Below are 24,003 nucleotides of genomic sequence, written 5' to 3' on the forward strand. Positions count from 1 at the left end.
GCGGAGCCCTGCTCGATGTGGGAGACTCTTGGGGAGATGTCTCGATTTTTTATAGGTGGCCCAGCTATCACCCCCTCGGGAGTTTGTCCTTATCTCTCTGGATGCGTTTGTTAGGGGGTAATTCGGGTGTCCCTAATTAGTGCCCCCGACAGTAGCCGCCGAGCCTTCCAATGAAGTACTTTTGGTACTTGTTTGGAGGCTCTGCTGCTCGCCCGCGAGCGTGCCGCTTTTTGAGAGATAGGACATGTTTGTTTTCCGATGGGTGCGCGCGGCATATTCTTCAGAGACCCCTTTGGATCCAGGTACTTATGGTACGTATTTGGATCTAGGTATGGAAACTAGCGCGGATGTATTCTTCATAGACACCTTTGTCCAAGACACGAACATGTCCATGTCGGTCGAGATATTGTCACCTTCGTCGTGCATGTACACGAGCGTCCAGAGGAGGCTCTAGGCTGCGGAGATGGTTCTCAAGCAGTACCCCGACTCATGGACTCCTTCAGGGTCATCAAGACGGCGTAGCTAAGAGTGTGTTTGGTTTAAGGAATCAATCTATTCTAGATGAGGTGGTCTCGGAGATAGATATTATGGGTCATCATCACATGGACACGTCCCATGGGCCACTTGAACAGACCCCCAATAAGTCAACGCCAAGTTGTGCTATTGAATCGACTCTCAGAAGAAACAGGTGCTACCGGGAGAATAACACGCTCATCTAGAAGGAATCCGAAGAGAACGGCATCAAAGCGTTATTTATGCACATATATCGCAGATTACTTAGCGTCAAGCTCGAAGGGAATAACCACCGAAAGATTCAAAGAGTCGGCGTGCAATAATAGCGAGAGTAGATAATCTAGATAAACTCTCACGATCTGTAAAAGGATATCTCACCAGCTGGTTATATAAGGCTGAAGGGGTAACCCTACAAAACCCTCTCGACATCCCTCTCACTACCATTAGACTGACGTAAGATCTCATCCATCACCACCTGCAACTCATTTGTAATATGTGCACCACCAGCAAACTCAATACTTAGCACCAAATAAAATGTATGGTACTACTCATTCAGGCAACCCGAACCTATATAATTTTCTTGTGTTCTGACATGCTTCTGCATGTACCATCGAGTCACAATCGACGACTCATTCATGCCTAGTGGGAATTGCACATGAAATGTATGTGCGGAATTCATTTCAGGGTATCACAAATAAAATAAAGAACCAATCAGTTGCATATGAAATCAATACTTCTTTTATTATGAGCTGTATATCGCAATTGCATCATAGACGTGCAGCTTGGGTCCCCTACTGCGTGCCTGTCGCTCTGGCCTCACCAGTGTGACGCCAAAGGGGTGTACTCCCTGACAGGCTGCATATACCCCCAAATGCGCCTCGAGCGACAACTGACAAACCACAACATCCACAGACTTTCTGCAAAGGCAAAGCTTCACTTCCTGCGAATCGGGGATGGATCAGTTCTTTGGACCCACCAGTTTCACACTAGTTCTGTTTTGCAGACTTCTTCCCCTTCTGCTTCTGTTTCTGCTTCAGTTGAGTGAGGCCAGGCGCTGTGATCTTGGCATTCCCGACGATTGCAGCCACCAGCTCAGGGTCTGTGCATGCCTTCATGAGCTCCTTCTCACGGTTGGTAGCATCAGGTGTGTGCAGGAACAAGCTCATCGCGGTTTTTGCAGCTGAAACCAACATACTTGAGCATCAGGACAAATGTTATACCAAGGGAGAAAATGATAAAAGAAACATACCTTTCCCTTTCTTTGCAGTGCCTGGGGTAATCTTTACACGATATTTGTATGTCTGCAATGCGTTGTAAGGGGCACACACAGGTACAGCATATAGCAAAATATCATTTGGTAGTGGGTTTCCAGTTAAGTAGTCCAAGTCAATCAACTTTTCTTTCTCTTCATCACCAATTTCTTGAACATCGTCTTCGTCCATAGGACTGTTGCCACCAGCAGGAGCAGTATTGGTACCCGTATCGTCTCTGCTTCTACTAATACTGCCATCATTTCGGTCCACCTCAGATGTGCTTTCTGGGCAATCGCGAGAAAGATGTCCAGCCTTTTTGCATTTATAACATATTTTTGACGAATCATCTTCACCTGGAAGAGTACAGGGTGTAAATGTTTCAAACTGTCAAACATGAAAAAAATGTACTTCACACTAAAACTTCCATTTTCCAGTTCAATATGGGAGGGTAATATTCAGCAAACTAACATTATTACTATTTCTAATAAAATTAAGTCAACTACCAAAAGACTGATCATCAGAACATTCTGGCAAAATTGCTATTGTACAGAACAGGAAGAAAAAAAAAGAGGCAGTAATCAACTATCCACGCAAGGAGCTACCACATATCACAAATAAAAGCCTGAAAATGAGAGGAAAATGTCAAAGTACCAGCTGATGGTTTTGATTCTTTAACAGAGGTTTCTTCTACATCTTGTGAAGGTTTATCCTTCCGCAATGCTTTCCCAGATGACTAGCATGACAGGTACCATGGAAAATGTTAAAACTTGCAGCACAAAAGGGAAAGGACAATAAAATAGGAAAGAAGACAAATGATGTTATTACCGCGAGCAATGCCATACGGATCTCTCTTTCTTCTTCATCCTGCTCTGCATATTTCTCTTTAATCTTCTTAAGCTTCCCTTTCTGTCCACGGCTTACTTTAGCGTTACCAGCGTGAGTGCTTCCCTTGCCTTTTTCTTGTTGTGAATTACCTGGCTGGCTTAATTTAGAACCAGTAGCCTTTGTGTTTGCCTTTCCTTTTTCTTGCTGTGAAGTATCTGGCTGACTTGCTTTAGAATCAGTAGCCTTTGTCTCTGCCTTTCCCTTTTCTTGCTTTGATGTACCTGGTGTTTCTACAGCTTCACCATTTTGAGAATCAGTAGCAGTTTCATCATTAACTTGGCCCTTCTTCAATTTTCTTCTCTCTGCTTTCGATATGTATGGTTTGTCTCTTATAGTTGGCCTTTTCACTTCAAGATCATCATCATCTTCTGCTAAACTTGAAGGGATGCTGGTAAGCAGAGAGCTTTTACCTGACACCTTTGCAGGGCCAAGGCAAAGAGTCTTATCTAGCAGATCATCAAGTTGAGATGAAACAGAAGCTTCGATTGTTTCTTCCTTAAGAATGGAACTTCCATTGTCCAAGGTTTCCTCAGCTTGGATTTCAGGAAGGAGTTCAGATGAGTTGGCAGTACCAATGTTGCTAGACAGATCAGGAAGCTCAAGATCATTGTTTTGTTGAATGTTTGTAGTTTGCCCGTTTGATTCATCTTCATGAGTTTCCTTATTTGCACCTTCACTACCAATATCTTCATCAGATTCAGGGTTACTTTGCTTCTTGCGAGACTCTGCTTCCATTTCATGGAGGGCCTCATCTTCACCCCTAACCCTCCTTTCATTCAAATGAGATGCTAGGGAGCTCTCGTCCAAACGGAAGAGTATACCAAAGCCCATAACAAGGGGGTGAGGTGGAAGAAAATTTTTCTTGCCACGGATCATAAAACTACCAACAGTAAGGTACTCGCCAGTAGGAGCTGTCTTGCTAACTTGATGTGGATACACCCACCAAGCACTTGTAACAATTTTTGAATCCCATGCTTTGCTGTGGCAAACCTGAAGCACGAAGGCCATGATCATATGAGCACTGACTTTTTAAAGGTATTATCCTAAATGTTTAGAAAAATCTTTAACTCACAGTGAAGCATCCTGCTTGGTTTAATGTTAATGGTGGAATAGGAGTGTCAGGTTTGTGATTCTTGATTATAGTACTGGAAGCTCCATGCAACTCGGCATGCACATACCTATTCAAGATTCGAAATCAATCAGTTGCTTCTATGACAAATTCATGGAACAGAATGAACATATCACAGCAACACAAAACTTATGAGGCATTACAGTGGAAGTTATATTTTTTTATGATCAATAGTAAAATGACAGATTGTGAAAAACAAATGCATTAACATCTGTTAAGGCCCATTAGGCCCAGGCATACTGCCTATATATATCATATAGTCCTTAGGGACTTATTATCTATTGTTAATCCCAAGATTAGTAACATGGTAACAGAGGAGGTTACGATTAGGGTTTCTCAAACATTCTAGCCGCCGTCGCGGCCCGCGGCCTTTCCTTCCGCCGCCGTCGGAAGACTTTACAATGAATCCAGAGATAGTACTCTATATGATGAATCCAAATATTTTCTTTCTTAATGAACGGCCAAAGTTAAAATTCTGCCTATGTTGTCTCAACATAGCAGGTCCCAAGCCCTGATAAAGGAAGAGGGTTGTGACAGTCGTGGCAAGCCAATGTTAAACCTAGATTCCAATGAAGATGAAACCCCAAAAGGAATCGGTTGGGGAACACATAACCCTCTTAGTGACGCGTCATATCAGAACCCGAGTATGGTATTAAATGGGCAAGGGCCTGATCAACACCCCCTTAGTGAAGCACATGTCACGATCTAGACACAATGTCAAGTGAGCAAGGATCAGGTCGTTACTTCCTTAGTAGCGCGCTACAGCGGCGCCCGAATGCAGTGAAAATGTGCAAGGATCTTTACATCATCGATGGGTGTGAAGGGTAAGGGAGCTAATCGAACCAACTAGGATCTATTTAGATAGTTGGAGTGTAGGGTCGCTTACAGGTAAATTAAGGTTGTTTGTTGAGACAACAAACAACTAGGAGGCATGCAAATATCTTATGCATCCAAGAGACTAAATGGAAATAGAGTAGAAGACTTGGTTAGAAAGCGAACGAGGTGAACAACTCTGGCTTCAAGCATGGCACATAGGGGCAGCTACAAATAGAAATAGAGTACAAGTTTTGATTGATAAAAGCCTCAAGAACGGTGTGGTGGATGTGAGAAAGCAAGGAATTAGAATTATCTTTATCAAGCTTGTCATGGGTGACTTGGTCTTGAACAAAATTACAGTGTACTGCCCCAAGTAGACCACGATGGGAGTGCTAACGAACTCCATGGCATGGTTAGAGCTATACTTATTAGTGAGAAGCTCTTCATAGGAGATCTCAATGGGCATGTAGCCAATGTAAGTACAAAAAATGCAGGTTTCGAGGCGGTTCGTGGAGGTTTTGAGTATGGTAGTAGGAATCAGAAGGGAGAGGAAGTCTTGGGACTTTGACGTAGCTTTTGACCTATTGATAACCAACACTTTATTTAGGAAGAGAGAATCTCATTTAATGACCTATAGTAGTGCCAACACTCTAGTAAGTAGTAAAATTGTCTTACACCTCACAGGAAGGGAGGATAAGCGAGCATGCTTGGATTGCAGGGTGATACATGGAGAGTGGTCTATCAACATAAGCTTGTGATGATGGTCTTTCATTCTCAAGTGCGCGCCCGTAGGGATAAATAAGCAAGATTGCGAGAATAAAGCGGTAGAAATTGAAAGGCGAGATGTCACAACCCTTAAAGGAGGCGGGCACTTGAAAGGAAGATGGCGCAAACAACATATGAGAGAAGATGGCAGCCTGCATTCTAAAGGTGGCCTCAAAGGTGCGTAGAGCAACCAAAGGGAGTGCAATTGAAGCTAAAGATACTTGGTGGCGAAAAGAGGACGTTCAAATGGCTATTAAGAAGAAAGAATGATATAGTCGTTTGTATCATGACAGGAGTGTGGACAACATAGAAAAGTACGAGGTAGCAAAGAAAGCCGCAAAGTGGGCTATAAGTGTGGCAAAGGAAAGGGCATACGAGGATCTTTACCGATGTTTGAGTACGAAGGAAGAAGAGAAGGACATATGTAGGATGGCTAAGGTCCGTGAGAGGAAGATAAGGGACTTCAACCAAGTTTTTTTTTTCTCGAAAAACGCAGGAGAGCTGCGCATCATTGTATTAATAAGAAGAGGAAATTAAGGTCCAAGAGGACCAGTACAAAAAACCACACTATGGTGGCCAGCAACAAGCATAAATAAAACTATCCATCGGACATTAAGGATGAAACGGAACACCTCTTGATGAAGGAGAATGAGACCAGGCATAGATGGCGACGGTATTTGGACAAATTGTTCAATGGGGATAATAGAGACACAACCTTTCAATTAGATGACTCTTTTGATGACACCAATAGGCACTTTGTGCATAGAATCCAAGAATCTAAGGTTAGAGAGACATTGAAAAGGGTGAAAGGAGTAAGACGATGGGCCCCTGATGGTATCCCAATTCAGGCATGGAGATGCCTCACTACTCAGGACAGCTATAGTATGGCTAACCAAGTTGTTCGACAATATCTTCCAATCGAACGAGATGCCTAATGAGTGAAAAGTATATTAGTACAGATCTACAAGAGAAAGAGAGATATTCAAAGTTGTAGTAATTACCGGGGAATTAAGTTGATGAGCCATACTATGGAGCTATAGGAGAGAGTTATCAAGCATCATCTAAGAGAAATAACAAGGATCTCTATGAACCAATTTAGTTTCATGCTCGAAAGGTCAACCATGAAAACTATTTTCTTAATAAGACAAGTGGAGCAGTATAGAGAGCAGAAGGACCTAAATATGGTTTTCATTGATTTGGAGAAGACTTAGACAATACCAAGGAATGATATATGATAGGTTTTGGCATAACATAAAGTTCCAACGAAGTACATTGGACTCATTAAGGACATATACAGGTGTTCGAACAAGTGATTGAGGCACAAATGTATTCCCGATTAAAAATAGGACTACATCAAGGGTCAACTTTGATCTCTTAACTTTTTGCAATGGTGATGGATGGGATCATAGGGGACATACAAGGAGATATCACATGTATGCTTTTTGCAGACGATGCAATGCTAGTTGATGAAAATCGAGCACAAGTAAATAGAAAACTAGAGTTGTGACAGAAGACTCGAGTCCAAAGATTTTAGACCCAATAGAACTAAAACCAAATATATGAGATGTGACTTCGGCACTACTACACATGAGGAAGGACTATGGAGATGTTAGTTTGGAAGTCAAGTAGTACCTAAGAAGGATACCTTTCGATATTTGTGATCAATGCTTATAGAGACGGGGATACTGATAAAGATGTTAGCCATATAACCGAAGCAGGGTGGATGAAGTGGCATCAAACATCTGGCGTTCTATGTGATCAAATGGTACCACATCATGATTATCACGACGCCTCGGTGAGGCGCCTTCGGGTGCCTGGACGTCTTGGTGCTCGCCTAGGCGATAGTTAGGCGACCAGCTAGTTCAGGAATAAATGTACAGAGCACGTGGCACGCAGCATAGCGGCGACCAGCAGAGCAGCAGCAACGCGTGGACAAAGCGCGACGGGCCAACACAACGGCGACGTGCGACGACACGCAACGCAGGAAGGGGAGTAAGGATGGGAGAGAGATGGGTTACTGGCACTTCAGCGTGGCATCCGACGATCAAGCAGAGTTGAGCAGGCGAGGAATAGGCGACTGGATTCAACGCCTGATTATATAGTAGCACAGTTCTAACCCTAGGCGCTCGCCTAGGCGTCCACGCCTAGACGCCTAGAGTGGCAGGTGGCCGCCTAGCTTCAATTAGGTGAGGCGCAAGGCCATGGCGCGCCTAGGCGACACCTTGATAACAATGTACCACATAAGCTAAAAGCCAAATTTTATAGGACGACAATTAGACCTGCTATGTTGTATGGTGCAGAATGTTGGCCTACAAAGACATTCAGCCGCGAAAATGTGTATATTGCGTTAGATTTGCAGCCATACAAGAAGCGATCAAGTCCAAAACGATGATGTACGTGATAAGCTAGGGGTAGCATCAATCAGAAAAAAAGTTTGTCCAACACCGGTTGTGATGGTTTGGACATGTCCAACGGAGACCTCTAGAGGCACCAATGCATAGTATGATCCTAAGGCGTGATAGCAATGGGAAGAGAGACATGGGAACGTCAAAGTTGACGTGGAAAGAGGCAGGGAAGCCGGGAAGGAGACTTGAAAGGATGGAATAAACCCAAAGATTTAGCCTTGAATGAGTGCATGGAAATAACTATCCATGTGCCTTTTTATTAGGTTTCAATTCTAGCCTAACCCAACTTACTTAGAACTAAGAGACTTGTTGTAATGGTCAAAGTTAAAAGTCATTTTTTAATATTATACTCTTGACTTCATGCTTATAATATATGTTAGCACATCTTGTCAATAACATTGAAGGACATACCGGCATAGTTTTAATTTGCAAATATATAAGTATTTGTATGTACGTTCACATATTAAGATTGAAAATAAACTGGATGCATTCTAAACAGGAATAAGGGTACTTACAGATCTCCTTTGGACATATAGCGCTTCACAATCAACTCGTTTTGTTGAGCATCTCGGCCACTGATTATCAAGTAGTTTTCACTGCTGATGAACCAATTGAATTTCTCAAACCAGTGAACTTTGCGCATATGAGTGATTGCGGCTACTGTTTTTTCCTACAGGTGTCCAGGTATAGAAGTTATGTCACCATCCAAACAAACCAAAAGACAAAATAATTGCTTCCAAAGGCAGGTATGACTTTCATTTAATTATCAACCATTCTTATGAACTATGTGTCTGCTATCTGGGATGAAAACCAACTGAATATTCTAGGGTTTTTCCAACAATAAGGCCATCTACAGCAGATCCCCTATCTCATCCCCTATTTCAAACTACAATCTGCAAACAGTGTCATCTACAATTCCACGTCCCTTATTTTACACGATCCACCATCGAAGACAGTCTAACATACTCCCTCCGTCCGATAATATAAGGCGCAACCACTTTTTGTTCTTGTCTCATAATATAATGTGTGCTTTCTCTAGACACACGTACATTGATACAGTAGTACTAGTGTTGATAGAGAGAATTAAATAATTTTTTTGATCTTTAAATCAGAGATGGTTACGCCAATACGCCTTATATACTGGGACGGAGAGAGTATAGGGTAAGGTTTTTTGTGCAAGGCCCATAAAAGTCTGAAACTTAACAGGAACCAAATATCAACAATCAATTTTTGTGTTGCAACACAAGTGTACTTCTATGTTATAAAAAACTATGTTATAAAAAAAGTACCTGAGCAAGCTGAAGGCGTGTCTTCTTCTCAGCTGCTTTAAACGCCTTATCATGAGCTGTGATAGTCTTCTCTTGTTTACTTTCCTGTTTCTTCTTCATTTCATACCACCGTCTTGCATTTGCATGTGCAGAAAGTGCTATATCAACCTCTACCTACAGGAATTAAAAAAGGTTCAAGTTGATAGAAGAAGAATGTGACAATAATGATATTGCATTGTAAGTTAACTATTGAAATATAGTATGTACATGTAAAAAGACAAAAAAATGTATCATGAGTTTATGGGTCAGCATAAATAAAATCATTAAAAGTAGTGAAGTACTCTAGTCTAGGACCATGGAGATGTGGCCATGTGGCATGTGGATGTACCAGGAAATATTATATGACGCATATCGGCATATGTAACTAGAAGTCATAGTTATCTTATTGAACATGGGTTTAATTGTCTAGGACCATGGAAAATTGTTTGACGCATATGTGAGATCCAAAAAAATCTGGTCGAAACACTTCTTTTCAACCAGGTCACGAGTTCGTGAGGGGGGAGCTTGCCTCGGTTTATCCCTTCTCCAGACCCCACTCATGTGGGACCCTTTGGCACTGGATTGTTAAACATATTTCCCTTCTTTGTCAAACATTTTCCCTACCCAAATATAACATTTCTTCTTCTAATAATGCAACATTTCCTTTTCCCTTCTCGGTGGAATAAATTTTTTCCCCAACTGGAATAACTTTTATCCTTGTGTTCCATCAAAGAAAAAATTGTTCCACAAAAAAAATGTTCCAGCAACAGCAGAAGAAAAATGTTAGGATCTCGGCATAGGTGCACAATAAGATGAGTTCCAGTTGCATATGCAACATATAACATCCCACGGTAGGGGTGGGCTTGATCAAGTACTTTGCATGCCTGTCTTTAAAATAAAAATGTAAAAAAATAAGTTCTGACTCGCCAAAGCAGAATGTAATAAGGGAAATAAACACAAATAGTTACACACAGTATGCATAACACATGACTAAATCTCTTCCCAGGAACATCAGATCCAAAAAACCATAAACTAGAAAGTGCCAACACAATTCCATATGGTTGACAAATAGAATAGGTTTCCATGCTAGACCATGGAAGAAACCTATGCATCTGTGTAACATACCTTCTCCACAGGTGCAGTTTTTTCATCCTCATCCATGTCATCAAGATTATTGCTCAAGAGTAGAGTGATACAATTTCTTTCAAAATTTAGTTTGTCGATAAGTCCTGCTACTGGGTTTCCAGCCTTTCTTTCCTCTTTAATCATGCGAGTAAGAGCTTCCCAACTCATTTCATTTGCAAGAGAAACACGCACAGCCAAAATTGCTGCATCTACATCCTCTAAATTGTATTCAATTAATTCTGCCATTTTGACACAATGGTCCACTTCCTTCCTCAATGTATGCACACGATTCTCCTGCATGGCAGAACAGAGGAATGGACTATCACATCTCCGAATATATGCACCGTTGCACCAAACAAGTAATAATAACTTCCAATGGGAAAAGAAATAATGAGGAATGCAATAGCTGAATTGCATATGTGCATTAAAAGTGAGGTGAGATACCTGATCCAATTTTATTTTGTTCAGCCTCTGAGCTGCAGATTCCTCTTTTGCTTTCTGCTGTTGATTCACCTTTTGACTTTCTATTTTGCTGTAGAACTCGTCTAATGCAGCATCAAATGTCGCAAATTCATTATATTCCCTTGACTTGAATTGATTCAACAGAACAGGGCAATATTCATCATATATCTGCATACAGGAACTCAAAACAGTTAACTATCAAGACATTAAATCAATCAGATGGTAATATGCAAGTGCCAGTGTCCAACAATAAACAAGCATATATGATATTGTGGGCAGGGCAGACCCAGTGTCGGAGACTTCCACTGATAAAACGAGGCAAGCCTTCCCCCACAAATGCAGAGAAGCTGTTTTGAACCCACGACCTGGTGACTCAGTGAGACAACCATCACCACTGCACCAGGCCTGCCCTTCAAATATGATATTGTGGGTAACAAACATTACTTGTGCATAAAACAAAAATGTATATATGATCACTCAATTTCTCAACAGTAATAAACCAAGCAAGGCACAAATCATTCAGACCTTATGATTAATCGAAGCCTCTTCCAAGGGTGTGATGTTCTTTGCGGTCATCTTATTTTGCATGAGAATATAACCCTCAGGAATCCTTTGGCCGGATATAATATCTACAAGCCAGTCCTCAAACCTTGTAATAGATTCCATTAGAGACTGAACAGTGCTGTCATTGATAGTGCTCTCTGGGTCTTTCCCAACCTTTGTACTTGGAACCAAACCAGCATCCAATATGATATGCTCTGCTAGTGCAGGGCCATAAGCCAGTGCCTCACCAAGAATTGTCTTCAGAGTAGCTTTATTGGATTGAGCACCATTGTTTACTTTTGCATTTGAACCAAACTGCTTAGCTTTTGCAGCAGCCTTCTTTTCTTTTTTACTCAGTGATTTTTCAGATATTTCAGTTACCAACACTTCATCATTGGTGGATTGAGAAGTTTCCTGAGCATCGGTTGATCCAGACGTAATTTCCTCTTTATCATCAGCCTTATCAGGCTTTGTCAACATGTCCTTTAACTTTGCAAAGTCAGTCCTGCCAAAAACACGGCAAGCTTCTACTGGATAGCGATGACGTGACATGATGGCCAATCCTTTGTTGTCATCTCTGTAGATCCACAAAATAGAAAATAAACACAACAAACACAGTATATATGAAAGAGAAGTAAAGAGCATCCTTGCATTGCATGTTAACTCTGATATTTTCTTGTCCTTATTAGTCAATACTGCTGCAGCAATGGTAGTACATGCTAAGAAAATTTATCAATCAGGCAACAACCTGTGAGAACGGAGTAGTGTCAATACTGTGTATTCTGAATCCGTGAGAAGAATGTTTCCTTGTGCATATAGCTCTAAAATTATGAAATGTGCATTACTACCAAGCCCAAATTGGAAAAGGATAATCTGCACAAACAAACAAAAAATGGGAACAATTAAATGGCCAACGAACAACAATACAAAGCTGCTGACATGAAATGCTTATCTGAGAGAAAGCAAAACTGGAACAATACCCTGTCATATCCGAGCATACGGACATCTTCAAGTCTCTTGTTACGAATGTGCTTTCGTAGTTTCAGAGTGAAACCTGAAGGGGTGGTACTCTTGTCACTGCAGAAATGCATACACACAAGGGTCTAGACATTAATGTTACAGAACAGGGTGATGAAGCAAACATCAATCAGGGCAGTGAGTAGAATCTGAAGCTCACCGAACGTATTGGGTGGTGTGGAACCTGACACCACTCTCCATGAGCAACAAGACCTTCTCGCTTTCCCCTGATTCAGTAATCCCACTGCTGTTCATCAGCTTGAAAAGGTATGTCTGTCCAAATGCAGAAAGATGCTACTAAAATTACATCTGTAGTTCTGTACAAGTATCGTCATGTATATAGTAAAACACAAATACGATATAAGACTGCCAAGAACAACATGATCTGTTTGTATGATGTACTGGTAATACAATACTTTTTATTAATGACCCAAAGAATTCAGGCAGCTATGCTTTACTCAGAACTCAGAACAGATCAAAAGGCAAGAACCACCTGGTTGATCCTGACAACATACTATTGAAGCGAAACACAAGGATCTTGTATCCCACAAAACTGCACCTAAAATGTGCATCGACAGCCTCAGCGAGCCAGTTCATAGCGTTATCTATTGATTATGTCGAATTTTACATGTAAGCACAGGCTACATCAGCTACTGAAAAACAACACAAGCAAAATCCCATAGCATACGGGACATTAAACTACGAAGTTCTCTATGCCCTGGGCTCACGATAAAGTCTGCTAGGTGGCAGCACCACTGGTCGAGCAGACCGAAATCCAGTACAGAATTACAGATTCGCTTCGTGCGCCACGCCTCTACCGATCGCGGGCGGCGGCGCGGGGGTGTCAAGGAGTGGCCCCTTCCCATCCAACCTGCGCCCAAGCGGGGCAGTGACTAGGGTTCGCGGCAGGCGGGGCAGGGAAGGCAGGGGACGGGGACCCGATTAACCTTGGGGGTGATGTCGTAGACGTTGGCTAGGCGCATGCCGATGAGGCGGCGGAGGCACTTCACCTCCGCCGCCACGTCCGTCGTCGTCATTCGTGCCTTCACCATCTTGCCTCAGCCGGTACTACGGCAGCGCCGAGACCTTTGGGCCTTTGGCTTCCTTCCCCCCTCCCTACCGGGGATTTTCTCCCTTCTCTCCGCCGCCTCCTGAGCTCTCTCCTCGTCGGCTCGAGTCGGGCTCGGGCACGACTCTGGTCGCGGCCGCCCACCTGGACCTGGAGCGGTGAAGGACGCCGCCGCCGCCGCCGCTAGGACGAGATGGGCCGGTCCGTGGTCCGTGGATCATTATCTTCGGCCCGTTTTGTTACTGAGGTGGGCCGCAGGTCGCGTATCCGTTATATTCCTCGTTTTAACTGTGTCATTAAGGACTAGTTTGGCAGTCAGATTTCCGGAAGGGAACCCGGCCTTTTCCGGGGGAGCGAAGCACGCGTGAAAATAGCGCCCAGGGAAAATTTCCGGCCTATTTGGAAGCCAATCTGTCGGGCCCGTTCTCCCTCGACCCGACCAAAATACCCGGGGCAGCTTTCCACCAGCCGCGAGGCCGGACAGCTTTCCCCGCATACGAGGGGGAGGCGGCGCGAGCGACGCTGGCACGGTGACGCGAGTCGGACTTCCTCTGCTGCCTCCGTCCACTCTGTCGTCGTCCACAACGCCGCCGCAGTCATCCCCAGTCCTCCCTCCCTCGACGCGGTCTCGACTGCTCCCTCCTCCACAGACGACGTGGTCTAGGGTTTGTGCTCTCATCTGCGTTCTCCCTACGTTCTTCCTCTACTCACACATGCTCTGTCATCTCCTCTGCTCTCTTTCAAGTTCCGCTCGGTACTAGCAGTGAGGTATTATAATCAGCCTCCTCCAAGATCTGCCTCCTCCAATCCAGGGATATTAACTATGCTTCCCTCTACTAGCGTCACATGCCAAGATTATTATAAATTCCTGCTACGATCCAGCAATTTTTAATAGCAGTGTTGTGGCCGAGTTAATACATACAATCCACGGTAAAATTAATCTAGAGATATTTTGTAATAAAAAGTCACATGCCAAGATCAATAGGTTTAGTACTAGCAGTGAGGCGGCACAGATAAGTTAGATCGGTTATTTCTTGTTTTCCTCCTTAACTATGCTTTATTCTTGTATGTATGCAATCTGAATTTATTTTGTTGATTCTTTATGCTTTGATGTGAAAGCTGAAATGGGCGCAAATAATTATATGGTTTGATACTCTGAATTTGATTGTGTGTGAGCCAAGACACGGGATAGATAGGATATACATTTTCCACATGTTCTATATGGATTATAATCTGGCCAGCTTTATTTTTCTCCCTTGTATTTTTTCCTAGGAGACGACCGCGTAATCCTTTCATCTGTACCCATTGTGTGTTCGAATGATCCCAGATTTAAATGGTCTTCATGTACCTTCCGGCCATATATGTGTTTCTGGTCTTCATTGGAATAGTGTGGTAAATTAAGTTTGTAGTGGCTAATAGAACCACCAGTAAAAAACAACTTTTACAGGCAGCTCATGTTTACCTCAGTTTCTTTACATATTTTTTATCTAAGAGATAAGAGATGATCATAGTTTCTCAGTTCTGTGCGCTTGTAATTTCATTATTAAGTGTGGTTCATAATAACGTATCCGGAGCTAATAGATTAACTGAACTGAACTGATTTCCTGTTATGTGACACTCCAATGCAGTTTAACTGAACTGAATTGCTTTTCTGGTATTTTCTAAGTTCCTTTCATGTTATGTGACAGGTTGTTGGTCCAGGATAACTGAATTATCATCCTTGAATAGATAAGCTACCTAAGGTAACCAACTGTTCCTTCACTCTTGAATTTAATTGATTATTTCTCATGTTCTTTGACTGCAAACCAGTGGGAAAGCGTCCTAGGCTATCTTTGTTGTTGTTGCTGTCCCTGAGCATATAGAACTATGGAATATCTTCATTTGATTTGTTTGTTTTTGTGCTGATGCTAGTACTTTTGATTTTGATAATTATATATTTTCAAGTGATAATTGTAGCTTTGGTTCATTCTGAATTATATAAATATAATATGTAATTTTGATTTTAATAACAAAGAGGCATTAACTAAAACTATAAATCTAAGGAAAAACAATGTTTGTGTGGTTCTTCGTTCGAAGATATTTTTGTTTTTCGTCACAAATAAGTGTCTTCTTATTTTTTGTTGTGGTTATTAAAAGATTCTTATGTGTTGCTTATGTGTTGTCATTGGTGTACTGAAACTTGCATAGTGTCATGTGACTCATGTTCAAATAATCTTCAGATATGGGTTCTTGGGAAGAGCTAGCTAGACAGTTTTTGTTGGAGGAAGAAGAAGACGATGAGGAGTTTTTCTTTATTCTTCTCCCTGCTATACTTCCATTCCTCTTTGAAGAGAAAAGGTCTATCCATACCTCCTCTCTCTCTGGTGCCCAGAAGGTTAAGGAGATTCTTGAAGGGCATGAGAGTTGGTGCAAGTCCGAGTTTCGAATGGAACCAGAAATATTTAGAGCCACATCAGATTTCCTTAGAAGAGAGGGTTTGTTACGTGACACACGAGGAGTTAAAGTCGAAGAGCAGCTTGGGATGTTCATGTATATGATCTCCCACAATACCAGTAACCAAATGCTTCAAAAGGCTTTCCAACATAGTGGAGAGACTATCCGTCGAAAAATATCAGAAGTTTTCGATATAGTTCCCACTCTAACTCAGCGGTTCGTGAAGCTTCCCAATTCTATTCAGACACATCCAAAAATTATAACAGATTCTAGGTTCATGCCCTTTTTCAGGTGACCTATCAATAGTAAACATGATTTCCTTAGTTTTTCCCTTTAACATGCCCTAAACTTCCTCTCCTTTTTATACAGAATTGCATTGGAGCAATTGACGGAACCCATGTACCTATCACCATTGCAGAAGATAAGGCTCCTCCTTACCGAAATAGGAAAGGGTCACTTTCACAAAATGTGATGTTGGCATGTGACTTCGATCTGAATTTTATATTTATTTCATGTGGGTGGGAAGGCTCGGCCTCAGATGCAGGGGTCCTTCGATCCGCTATCAGTAAAGGGTTTACTGTGCCAGAAGGAAAATTTTATCTTGTGGATGGTGGGTATGCAAATACATCATCCTTTATTGCCCCATACCGAGGAGTTAGGTATCACCTCAGCGAGTTTAGAAGGCGTCGTTCTTCACAAGCTAGTTATGTGAACTACAAAGAGCTATTCAACCATCGTCATGCTATTCTTCGCAACCACATCGAAAGAGCCATTGGTGTTTTGAAGAAAAGGTTTCCAATTCTCAAAGTAGGCACATTTCATCCTATCCAAAATCAAATTAAGATAGCAGCAGCAGCTGTTGATTTTCACAACATAATTAGAGGGCAAAATGGTGATGAAGGTTGGCTTGACCACCAAGCAGATCATATATCTCCAAGCCAGTATGTTGAAGTCCCAGAGGGAGACAACAACTACCCCAATGATATGGACTCAAGTGATGGAAGCAACCTGAGAGATCAGATTGCTCTCCAAATGTGGGCTACCTACAATAGTTAGTTTAGGTTCTCTTATATTTATTATACAGTAATAAAGACTTATGTTTTATTATGTAGTAGTAAAGTCTTATGTTTTATTATGTAGTAGTAAAGCCTTATGTTTACTATGTTTTGTTGGGAAATATAGCCATGGCAAAGAATGTTTCTAGGGCAGCTTGGAACACAGTGTATGAGAAAGGTCTGGTTGATGTGCTCCTTGAACATAAGGACAACCCAAAGTTCAAAAGTCAAAATGGTTGGACTGCTGAGGGATGAAACAGTATCACAAACAAGTTCAATGAGAGGTATCCTCTTGCCCATTACTCCAAACAACAAATGCAAGACAAAGATAAGGAGCTTAAATCTCATTACAAGGCAGTAAGAGATTCAAGGAAAGAAAGTGGGGTGGGTTGGAATGATTCCCTATGTATGATAGTGGCCGAGCCAGAACTTTGGGAAAAGCTCATCCTTGTAAGTCATTTCCTCAATATTTAATATGTTTTCTTAATATTGCACATGTAAGCTCATTTGTGATTTCATCTTGCACATATAGGCTCACCCAAAGGTAGCGAAGTACCAAAAGAAGCCATTTCCATTGTACTACTCTTTGGAAGCCCTGCACGAAGGTATTTTAACTCATAACTTCTATCTTTTTACTACTTATCAGAATGTATTTTTACTCATCTTCTCTCTTTTTAGGTAGTGTGGCTACTGGAGATTTGAATTTCACATCCACTCAGCAAATGCCACCTCCTTCTTTCATTCCTGTTCGTCCTCTTACTGCCCCTCCTGGTGGCCCACTTGCTGCCCCTCCTAGTGGACCTCTTGCTACAGCTTTCGCTTCTGCTACTGCTCATTCGAACAGGAGTACCTCTGAACAAAGCCACTCTCCCTTGCACCCCCACACAAACCCATTCTCCATGGATTTCCAAGAAATATCAAATGAAGCTCAATCAAGACATGTAGAAGGTGGAAATGGGAGAAAGCGCAAGCAAAGCCAAATTGGAGCAGCCATTGAAAGTTTTGTGGATTTTAAGAGGAGTGCCACATCCAAAACGCTCGAAGGTATTGAAGAAGTGTCTATGGAAAAGTGTCTAGACAAGTTGGATAGAATTGATGGGTTCACAGATGAGGATAGATCATATGCAATGGAGGTCTTTGAATCTGCGATAAACCGAGAGGTGTTTATGAAGTCAAAAAACCACAATGCTAGATTACTTTGGTTGAAGAGGAAAATTAGGTAAGTTCTAATTCTTAGTTTGTATGCAATTGAAGGTTGTTTATATGATTTTGCTGATTATTTTTCTCCACAGTGCTTGTAGAGCGCTCACTACTATCATGTGATGTGAGGTGAATGTGGCGATGAAGAGATAGGCTTACAGGTATTTTTCTTAACAACTGTTTTTAACAACTGCTAGTAGCTGCTGATGGTAACTGCTAGCTGATGATGACAAGGATCAAACATTTGGAAAGTATCCATGAACTAAAATGCTACCCAAACTTAAAACTGTTTCATATATCTGGCATTGCCACTTGTCAGTAAATTATTCAGTTTTTTGTTAAATACAGTAAGGTTTAACATTACTAGTAAGGATACAATATTTCTGTTTCAGGTTTCATCAGTGGAACTAGAATAAAAGGAGGAGCCTTTGCTATTTTTCTGATTTTAGTGCATTAACACAAGTTTTTTATATAGAATTTATTCAGTGAATTTATTTAGTGGAAGCAACACATATGGTATTCTAGTTTTTTCAGTGGAAGCAACAAATATGTTTTGGTTTTAGTGGAAGCAACACATATGTTCTGGTTTTAGAGAATTTATTTAGTGGAACTAGAATAAATTGATTCATTTCAGCTACTAACTCCTACTGCTATATATTGTTTAACCACACTGCTATGCTATGTTACTAGCATTGAACTATATAATTGTGTAACCATACAAACTAAAATGTGTATCAATTGGTGTTACTTGCAGTGTGTTAAGTGGAAGCAACACATGAAGCGGACATGGAGAAGGAAGATGGCATAAAACTAAAATGCATTAAGTTGACATGTGGCGTGCATGTTTTAAATGTCTTATTCTACTGCCAAACTTTCTAATACTCCATTTTTATATTATATTGTCTATCTGTACGTGTGGATGGAGATAATGATATTATGTGATGTGATGATGGATGGATTAGCTTCGTTGAATATTACATGATATTATGTGATGGTGATATTAAGCGGACATTGCAGTGTTGATATATGCTTCATATTTTTGGATTTTTAGTGATGTTTTATTGTTTATGAGTTTTCTAAATATTCCTTATTTTTGTTTGATTTTTTCTGAATTTTTGATGTATTTTTGCTCAAGAGGGGTATTTAGCCCCTTACTTTCCAAATAACGCCAGGAAAGTACACCGGAGAGGGGAGATTCTCTCTGGGAAATAAGGTGTCATCTAAAATCCCCTCCTAGGTTGGTTTCCAAGGGAATTTTTTTCTCTTCGCTGCCAAACTAGTCCTAAGCGTATGTTAGGTTTGGCTTTTATCTTTAGCTTTTGCTCCCTAAAATCTAAAAATTAAGTCAAAGGATTGGATCCAGAAAGCAGTTTTTTATAAAAGCTGATTTTCTGGCAGTGTAAAACTGAAAGCACTCTTAGACCTATTTTTAGTGGCTTTCGGATGGAACTGTGAAAACATATATCGAAAAACTTTTAACGGTTTTTATTGGTTTCCACCAAATGGTTTTTAGCTTTTTAACAACTCATAGATTATAACAGTTTTTTTTCACAGCTCACAGCATACAACAACTTTTTTCACAGCCACAGCCCAACCAAACAGACCCTAAGTCGAGAAGCTTTCACAAAAAAAATCTGATTTTAGCTATGAACTATAAAAATTCTATTGCAAGTTAATAGTGTCAAAAATCTAAAATATATTTAGTTGAAATAACAACCGTGGATTCTTAAAAGTATGATAGTTTGGTAATATTGACGATAAGATTCTGAAAGTTTTAGGGTAAAAGTAACTATAAATTGAACTAAAAGAATCTTTAGATTTTTAAAAATCTATTATGTTATTATATCCATTTAATTCAGATTCTAGATTTTTTTACGAACTTGGTTCAGAAAACTGAGTTGCATTAGTTTTCTTTCTTTTTAGGGCGGCACACGAATCCTTCCTTGTTTTGGAACTGGGAGAGGAATGCTTCGCCATTTCGAACACATAAGATTTAGATGATGTATAATCCCTTCAAAATAGAATTCGTTTGAGTAAATATGCATTCATTCAATAACTATGAATCACAATGAAGCACACCCACATGATTTTTACCAAGGTTCGGCCACACTACCAAGGTGTCCTACTCCTCGTTGAGGTGCCCACAAAGGACCGGGTCTTTCTCAACCTCGTTCCTCAATGCCGACCATACAGGTCAAGGCGATCCCTTACTCAATTTTGCCCGCAAAGAACTGGTGATACAAAACATTCTTAGGGTCATCTACAAATTTGGAGACTCTCAAGGCAAGATTACAAGCACACAAGGAATGACATGTTCTAAGAACAATAAGATTGCAAGTTGTTGAGCACCAAAAGTGCGCGGACGGTCCGGCCCTTGGGCCCGGACAGTCCGTGTAACACCCCTGGTGTTACTGTAACTAAAACTTGAGCATGGCATCATAAGCATTGGCATTGCATATGTTTGACACACCTAGAGTGCATTCACTAGGTAAAAATTTCAAACAAGTTGTATTGTTTTAGTGTTTTGCAAATAGAACCCTGGATAGGGAACTTAACCCTAAATAGGGATTAAAGGGGTAAAACCTAATCCAAGTTGAGAAAACCTAAAAGCCTTAGGGGAATATTCATAAAATGTTCCCAAAAATGAACTTGAATCACTTTTGTACCCCTAGGATACCAAAAATCCCCATTTGAACCCTGGAAAACCCTAAAACTAAAACCTAGGGGCTTATGTGCAAAATTGATGCACATTTGGACTAAAGTGTAAAAACCAAGTTAGTAAAGTATCTTAAGTCACTTGAGTCACTCATATATGAATTTACAAGCCAAACCCTAAGTTTTGGACTCATTTGCAAAAAGGCCCCTAGTTGTGATTTCAGCCTAAGTCTGAATTTCAGATTGGTGAGCTCAACTTTGGAGCCTTGCAACTTTTAAAAATATAGGGTTTTTACCCTAGGGCACCACATCAAAGTTGTAGCTCAATCATAGGAGAACAACTTTGCTTAAGAGTGTAAGCATAGTTGTTAAGAAGAATCTAGAGATAAATAAGGCTGAAGTTGGGCTGTTAGGTTACTGGGTCTGCATTTTCAGACTAACAGTGAACTGACAAGAACTTCAAGCTTAATTTCAAGCAGGCTCCATTGACTTTTTGTGGCAGTACAATATAGCAATGTTGTAGCTGGTTTATAGCTCTACAATTTTGCTGCAGAGCTTTAGTAGAGTTGCCATTTGAATCTGGGAGAAAATGAAGCTCCAAAATGCTCTGTCAGGCTGTCTGATGGAGTTGGCCATGGTACAGTGCTCGTGCGGATCAGACCGCCAGCGCAAAATGTTCACCGCCGGCGACCTCTTTGCGCCAAAATTCGTGCCGCCGCCGTCCGGGTTCGTGCGCGATAGGAAATGGATAGAGTCGAAGTTAAACGACGCATACGTGGCACCGTTCCCTGAGTCCAGCCGGAGACTTCACCGGCGGCCGCCGTGACTCAGTGGATTCCGCCGCGGTGGCGCTCATGCCATAGTTTTCCCTCACTGTACCTCCTACCGACGTGGTCGACATGCGCTAGTGATGCTGTCCGTGGCCGCGAAGTGATCGCCGGACCGCCACAGCTATAAATAGCCATTGGGTCCTCGGCGAGGTGCTCGCTGTTCTTCAAGCAAGCTTGAGTACAACCAGAAATTCACACGACCTTCTCCACCTCTTCCCAAATCGTTTGCGCATGGTGAAAGCACAGCTTCTTACGACCAAGTAGCCTCAATCCCCAACCCCAATTTCAACCCGAGCCACCACGACGCCGATTTTCCCCAAATTGGTCCGCCGCATCGCAAAGAACGGCCCGCCCGTGGCTGGGCAACTCTGGTGAGTTCCTATCCAATTAAAGTGTTGTTTCCATGCCTCTGTGTTCTTGCGAAGCTCATGGTGGCGTCCGTTCTCTCTAATCGACCATGGTTTGGCGGGAACATGTGCTCCCATGCTCGGTGTCCGTCGTGCATGAGGACAGGCCATTCTCTGTGCGTTCGGATCAAATTAATGTGTGTTCCAGGGCCATCTCAGGTCAGTGAAGCCTCATAGATAGTTAGCTTGAGCAGTCATCACCGGCCATGGCCGGTACAGACCTCGTCCGAGATGAACGAACAGCACGCCGTGACCAGGGGTGTTTTTGGAGAAGAAATTGAAGTCTAGGGTCTTTTCTGCAGTTGTCAGCGACTGTTTTAAATAATGCCTTGGACTCTTTCGGGATATTCAAGAAGGCAAGGGCCTCTGTGCAAGTCTGCCAGCGCGGGCGCGAGTGCGCGCACTTCTGCTGGTAGTGGGCCGACCTAGACTGGATTCGGCCCAGTACTATTCACGGGTTTTCTTTTTCTTTTTCCTCCCGAGTTAAAACAATTCTAGGAAATCATAGAAAAATCCTAAAATTGTGAAACCAATTTTCCTAGGTTTATTATTTTCCCTAGAATTTAATAAAAATAATTTTGTGATGTTTAGAGGAAATAAGGAATTTTAAAGCATTTTAAATAGTTTAAAGTCTTAGTTCTGGATTTTTAGAAAATAGATAATAAGTCCAAAAATGCCCAAACTTTTTATATGAACTTTAAACATTATTTAGAAGCCTTGGGTAGAGTTTGAATTGATTTGGACCATGTTTGATAACTAGAACCCAAAATCCCCACCCCTGCTCTATGAACTCCTTTACTCACTCCGGAAACCCTAAGTTCTCGGAGTTCCGTGAAGGAAAGTTGTATTAAAGACTTAGTTAATAAACCTTTATTATCTATGCACTCTCATGAGAATTACATGGCATTCATTCTTATATATATACCTATATGGTTATATTTAGAAAACGAAGAAGAGAGTGAAGTGACTGAAGAGAAGACACCACCACCTTTGGAATCTCAGGCAAGGACTTGGCTCTACTTCGACATCTGCGAGTCCGAGCCTGACTCACCTACGAACAAAGGCAAGCCCCGGTGCATGCAACCCCTTCCTTGTGTTTTTTAAATAATTTTCGCACAATTTAAGTCTAGTGAAATGTGCATTAGGTTTATAGGAATTGCTTGAAACCCTTTGATGCATTGCTTTCCTTGATATCCATACCTTTAAAGATACTTCTGTGAAGTATCAAAATATGATTTACAAAAAATGCTTAGCCTTGCTTAGATCTTGTGGATAGAGGTTGTCCTTAGCCTAGCTCGAGAAAGGATGGCTTCTACCTGCAAGAATATTTTCATTTGGAGCAATGGTGGGATCTTACTGCAAAGTTCCCTGTGATGCTCTTTCATCCTAAGGAACAGAAACAATCCTAAGGATGGGAATACGTAAATTGAAACTTGGGTTAGGAATAGGTGACGTTCTACCCAGGTTGATTAAGGATTGATGCGTATGTAGGCTTGATGATCGAGGACCCTTTAACTGGTCACATGCCTCGTCATGGGTAAGCCTTGCCTCGGGCAGACTAAGGCCAGAATAAGATAACACGAAATGGGCGTGGAGCGGTGGCGAGAGTAGCGTGTACCCTCCGTGGCAAGAGGCTGGACGGTGGTGTATCTGTGCTCTCGGTTTGCGTGAACCTGATCTGGTCTTAAGAACCCCGGTGGCGGGTTGACATATGCAAGGGTTAAGTGCTACATATGTCGTGTGATTGGAGATCCTCAGCTGAGTATAATCGATTCGGATCGCCGTACCTTCGCGGTTATGAAGACTTGGTCACTGCCCTACAACCTAAGTCAGGATGTGAACATTATGAATAAAAAGGATGTTGTATCGATGAGATGATGAAATTAGACTAGATGCAAACAGAGTCTATTGATATTTAATCTGGCGTTAAAATATTGAAAGTAAGGACTCACTTTAGTAAGCTATTTCTGCTAAAGTATCTAAGTTGATTCTTGCTAAAGCCTCTCCTTGATTCCTATTTATCCAGCATACCCTTGAGAGTCTTTTCCTTAGTCGGGTAAGACTTGCTGAGTAATTCCATACTCAGGGTTTATCCCTTCGTTGTTTTTAGGTGAGGAAGCGACAAATCTTTTGT

At 41.6% G+C, this 24,003-nt stretch overlaps 2 protein-coding genes across 3 annotated transcripts; one reads left to right on the top strand and one right to left on the bottom strand.

Annotated features, from left to right (window-relative positions):
• Positions 1-1,064: 1,064 nt before the first annotated feature.
• LOC103650540 (nuclear export mediator factor NEMF) lies at positions 1,065-13,558 on the bottom strand. Its single transcript, XM_008676116.4, has 14 exons — positions 13,168-13,558; positions 12,381-12,493; positions 12,184-12,280; positions 11,952-12,076; positions 11,186-11,780; positions 10,643-10,828; positions 10,199-10,492; positions 9,056-9,208; positions 8,282-8,436; positions 3,724-3,829; positions 2,592-3,641; positions 2,418-2,499; positions 1,763-2,119; positions 1,065-1,693 (listed from the first exon to the last, which is right to left on the bottom strand). The coding sequence occupies exons 1-14, from the start codon at positions 13,270-13,272 to the stop codon at positions 1,500-1,502; spliced, it is 3,612 nt and encodes a 1,203-aa protein (XP_008674338.1). The 5' UTR covers positions 13,273-13,558; the 3' UTR covers positions 1,065-1,499.
• A 2,531-nt stretch (positions 13,559-16,089) lies between these two features.
• On the top strand, positions 16,090-18,998 carry LOC103650541 (uncharacterized). 2 transcript variants are annotated; one of them, XM_035966305.1, is made up of 4 exons: positions 16,090-17,227; positions 17,310-17,382; positions 17,456-17,996; positions 18,732-18,998. In XM_035966305.1, the coding sequence occupies exons 1-4, from the start codon at positions 17,093-17,095 to the stop codon at positions 18,754-18,756; spliced, it is 774 nt and encodes a 257-aa protein (XP_035822198.1). In that variant the 5' UTR covers positions 16,090-17,092; the 3' UTR covers positions 18,757-18,998. The 2 variants fall into 2 exon arrangements, with proteins under 2 accessions (XP_035822198.1, XP_020406714.1); XM_020551125.3 differs by having other exon boundaries at positions 16,092-17,227; positions 18,070-18,998.
• The last annotated feature ends 5,005 nt before the right edge of the window (positions 18,999-24,003 follow it).

Source organism: Zea mays, chromosome 3, assembly GCF_902167145.1.
Source record: "Zea mays cultivar B73 chromosome 3, Zm-B73-REFERENCE-NAM-5.0, whole genome shotgun sequence".
NCBI classification, from domain to species: Eukaryota; Viridiplantae; Streptophyta; class Magnoliopsida; order Poales; family Poaceae; genus Zea; species Zea mays.

What these genes read in the sequence shown, in the direction of transcription:
- LOC103650541 (XM_020551125.3), top strand. Translation starts at nt 17,093, where the DNA reads ATGCAAGACAAAGATAAGGAGCTTAAATCTCATTACAAGGCAGTAAGA. An exon ending in TTTGGAAGCCCTGCACGAAG is followed by an intron (nt 17,383 to 17,455) that starts GTATTTTAACTC and finishes CTCTCTTTTTAG; the next exon opens with GTAGTGTGGCTACTGGAGAT. An exon ending in TGGTTGAAGAGGAAAATTAG is followed by an intron (nt 17,997 to 18,069) that starts GTAAGTTCTAAT and finishes TTTTCTCCACAG; the next exon opens with TGCTTGTAGAGCGCTCACTA.
- LOC103650540 (XM_008676116.4), bottom strand. Translation starts at nt 13,272, where the DNA reads ATGGTGAAGGCACGAATGACGACGACGGACGTGGCGGCGGAGGTGAAG. An exon ending in ACACTACTCCGTTCTCACAG is followed by an intron (nt 11,781 to 11,951) that starts GTTGTTGCCTGA and finishes GTGGATCTACAG; the next exon opens with AGATGACAACAAAGGATTGG. An exon ending in TCCGTATGGCATTGCTCGCG is followed by an intron (nt 2,500 to 2,591) that starts GTAATAACATCA and finishes CTGTCATGCTAG; the next exon opens with TCATCTGGGAAAGCATTGCG.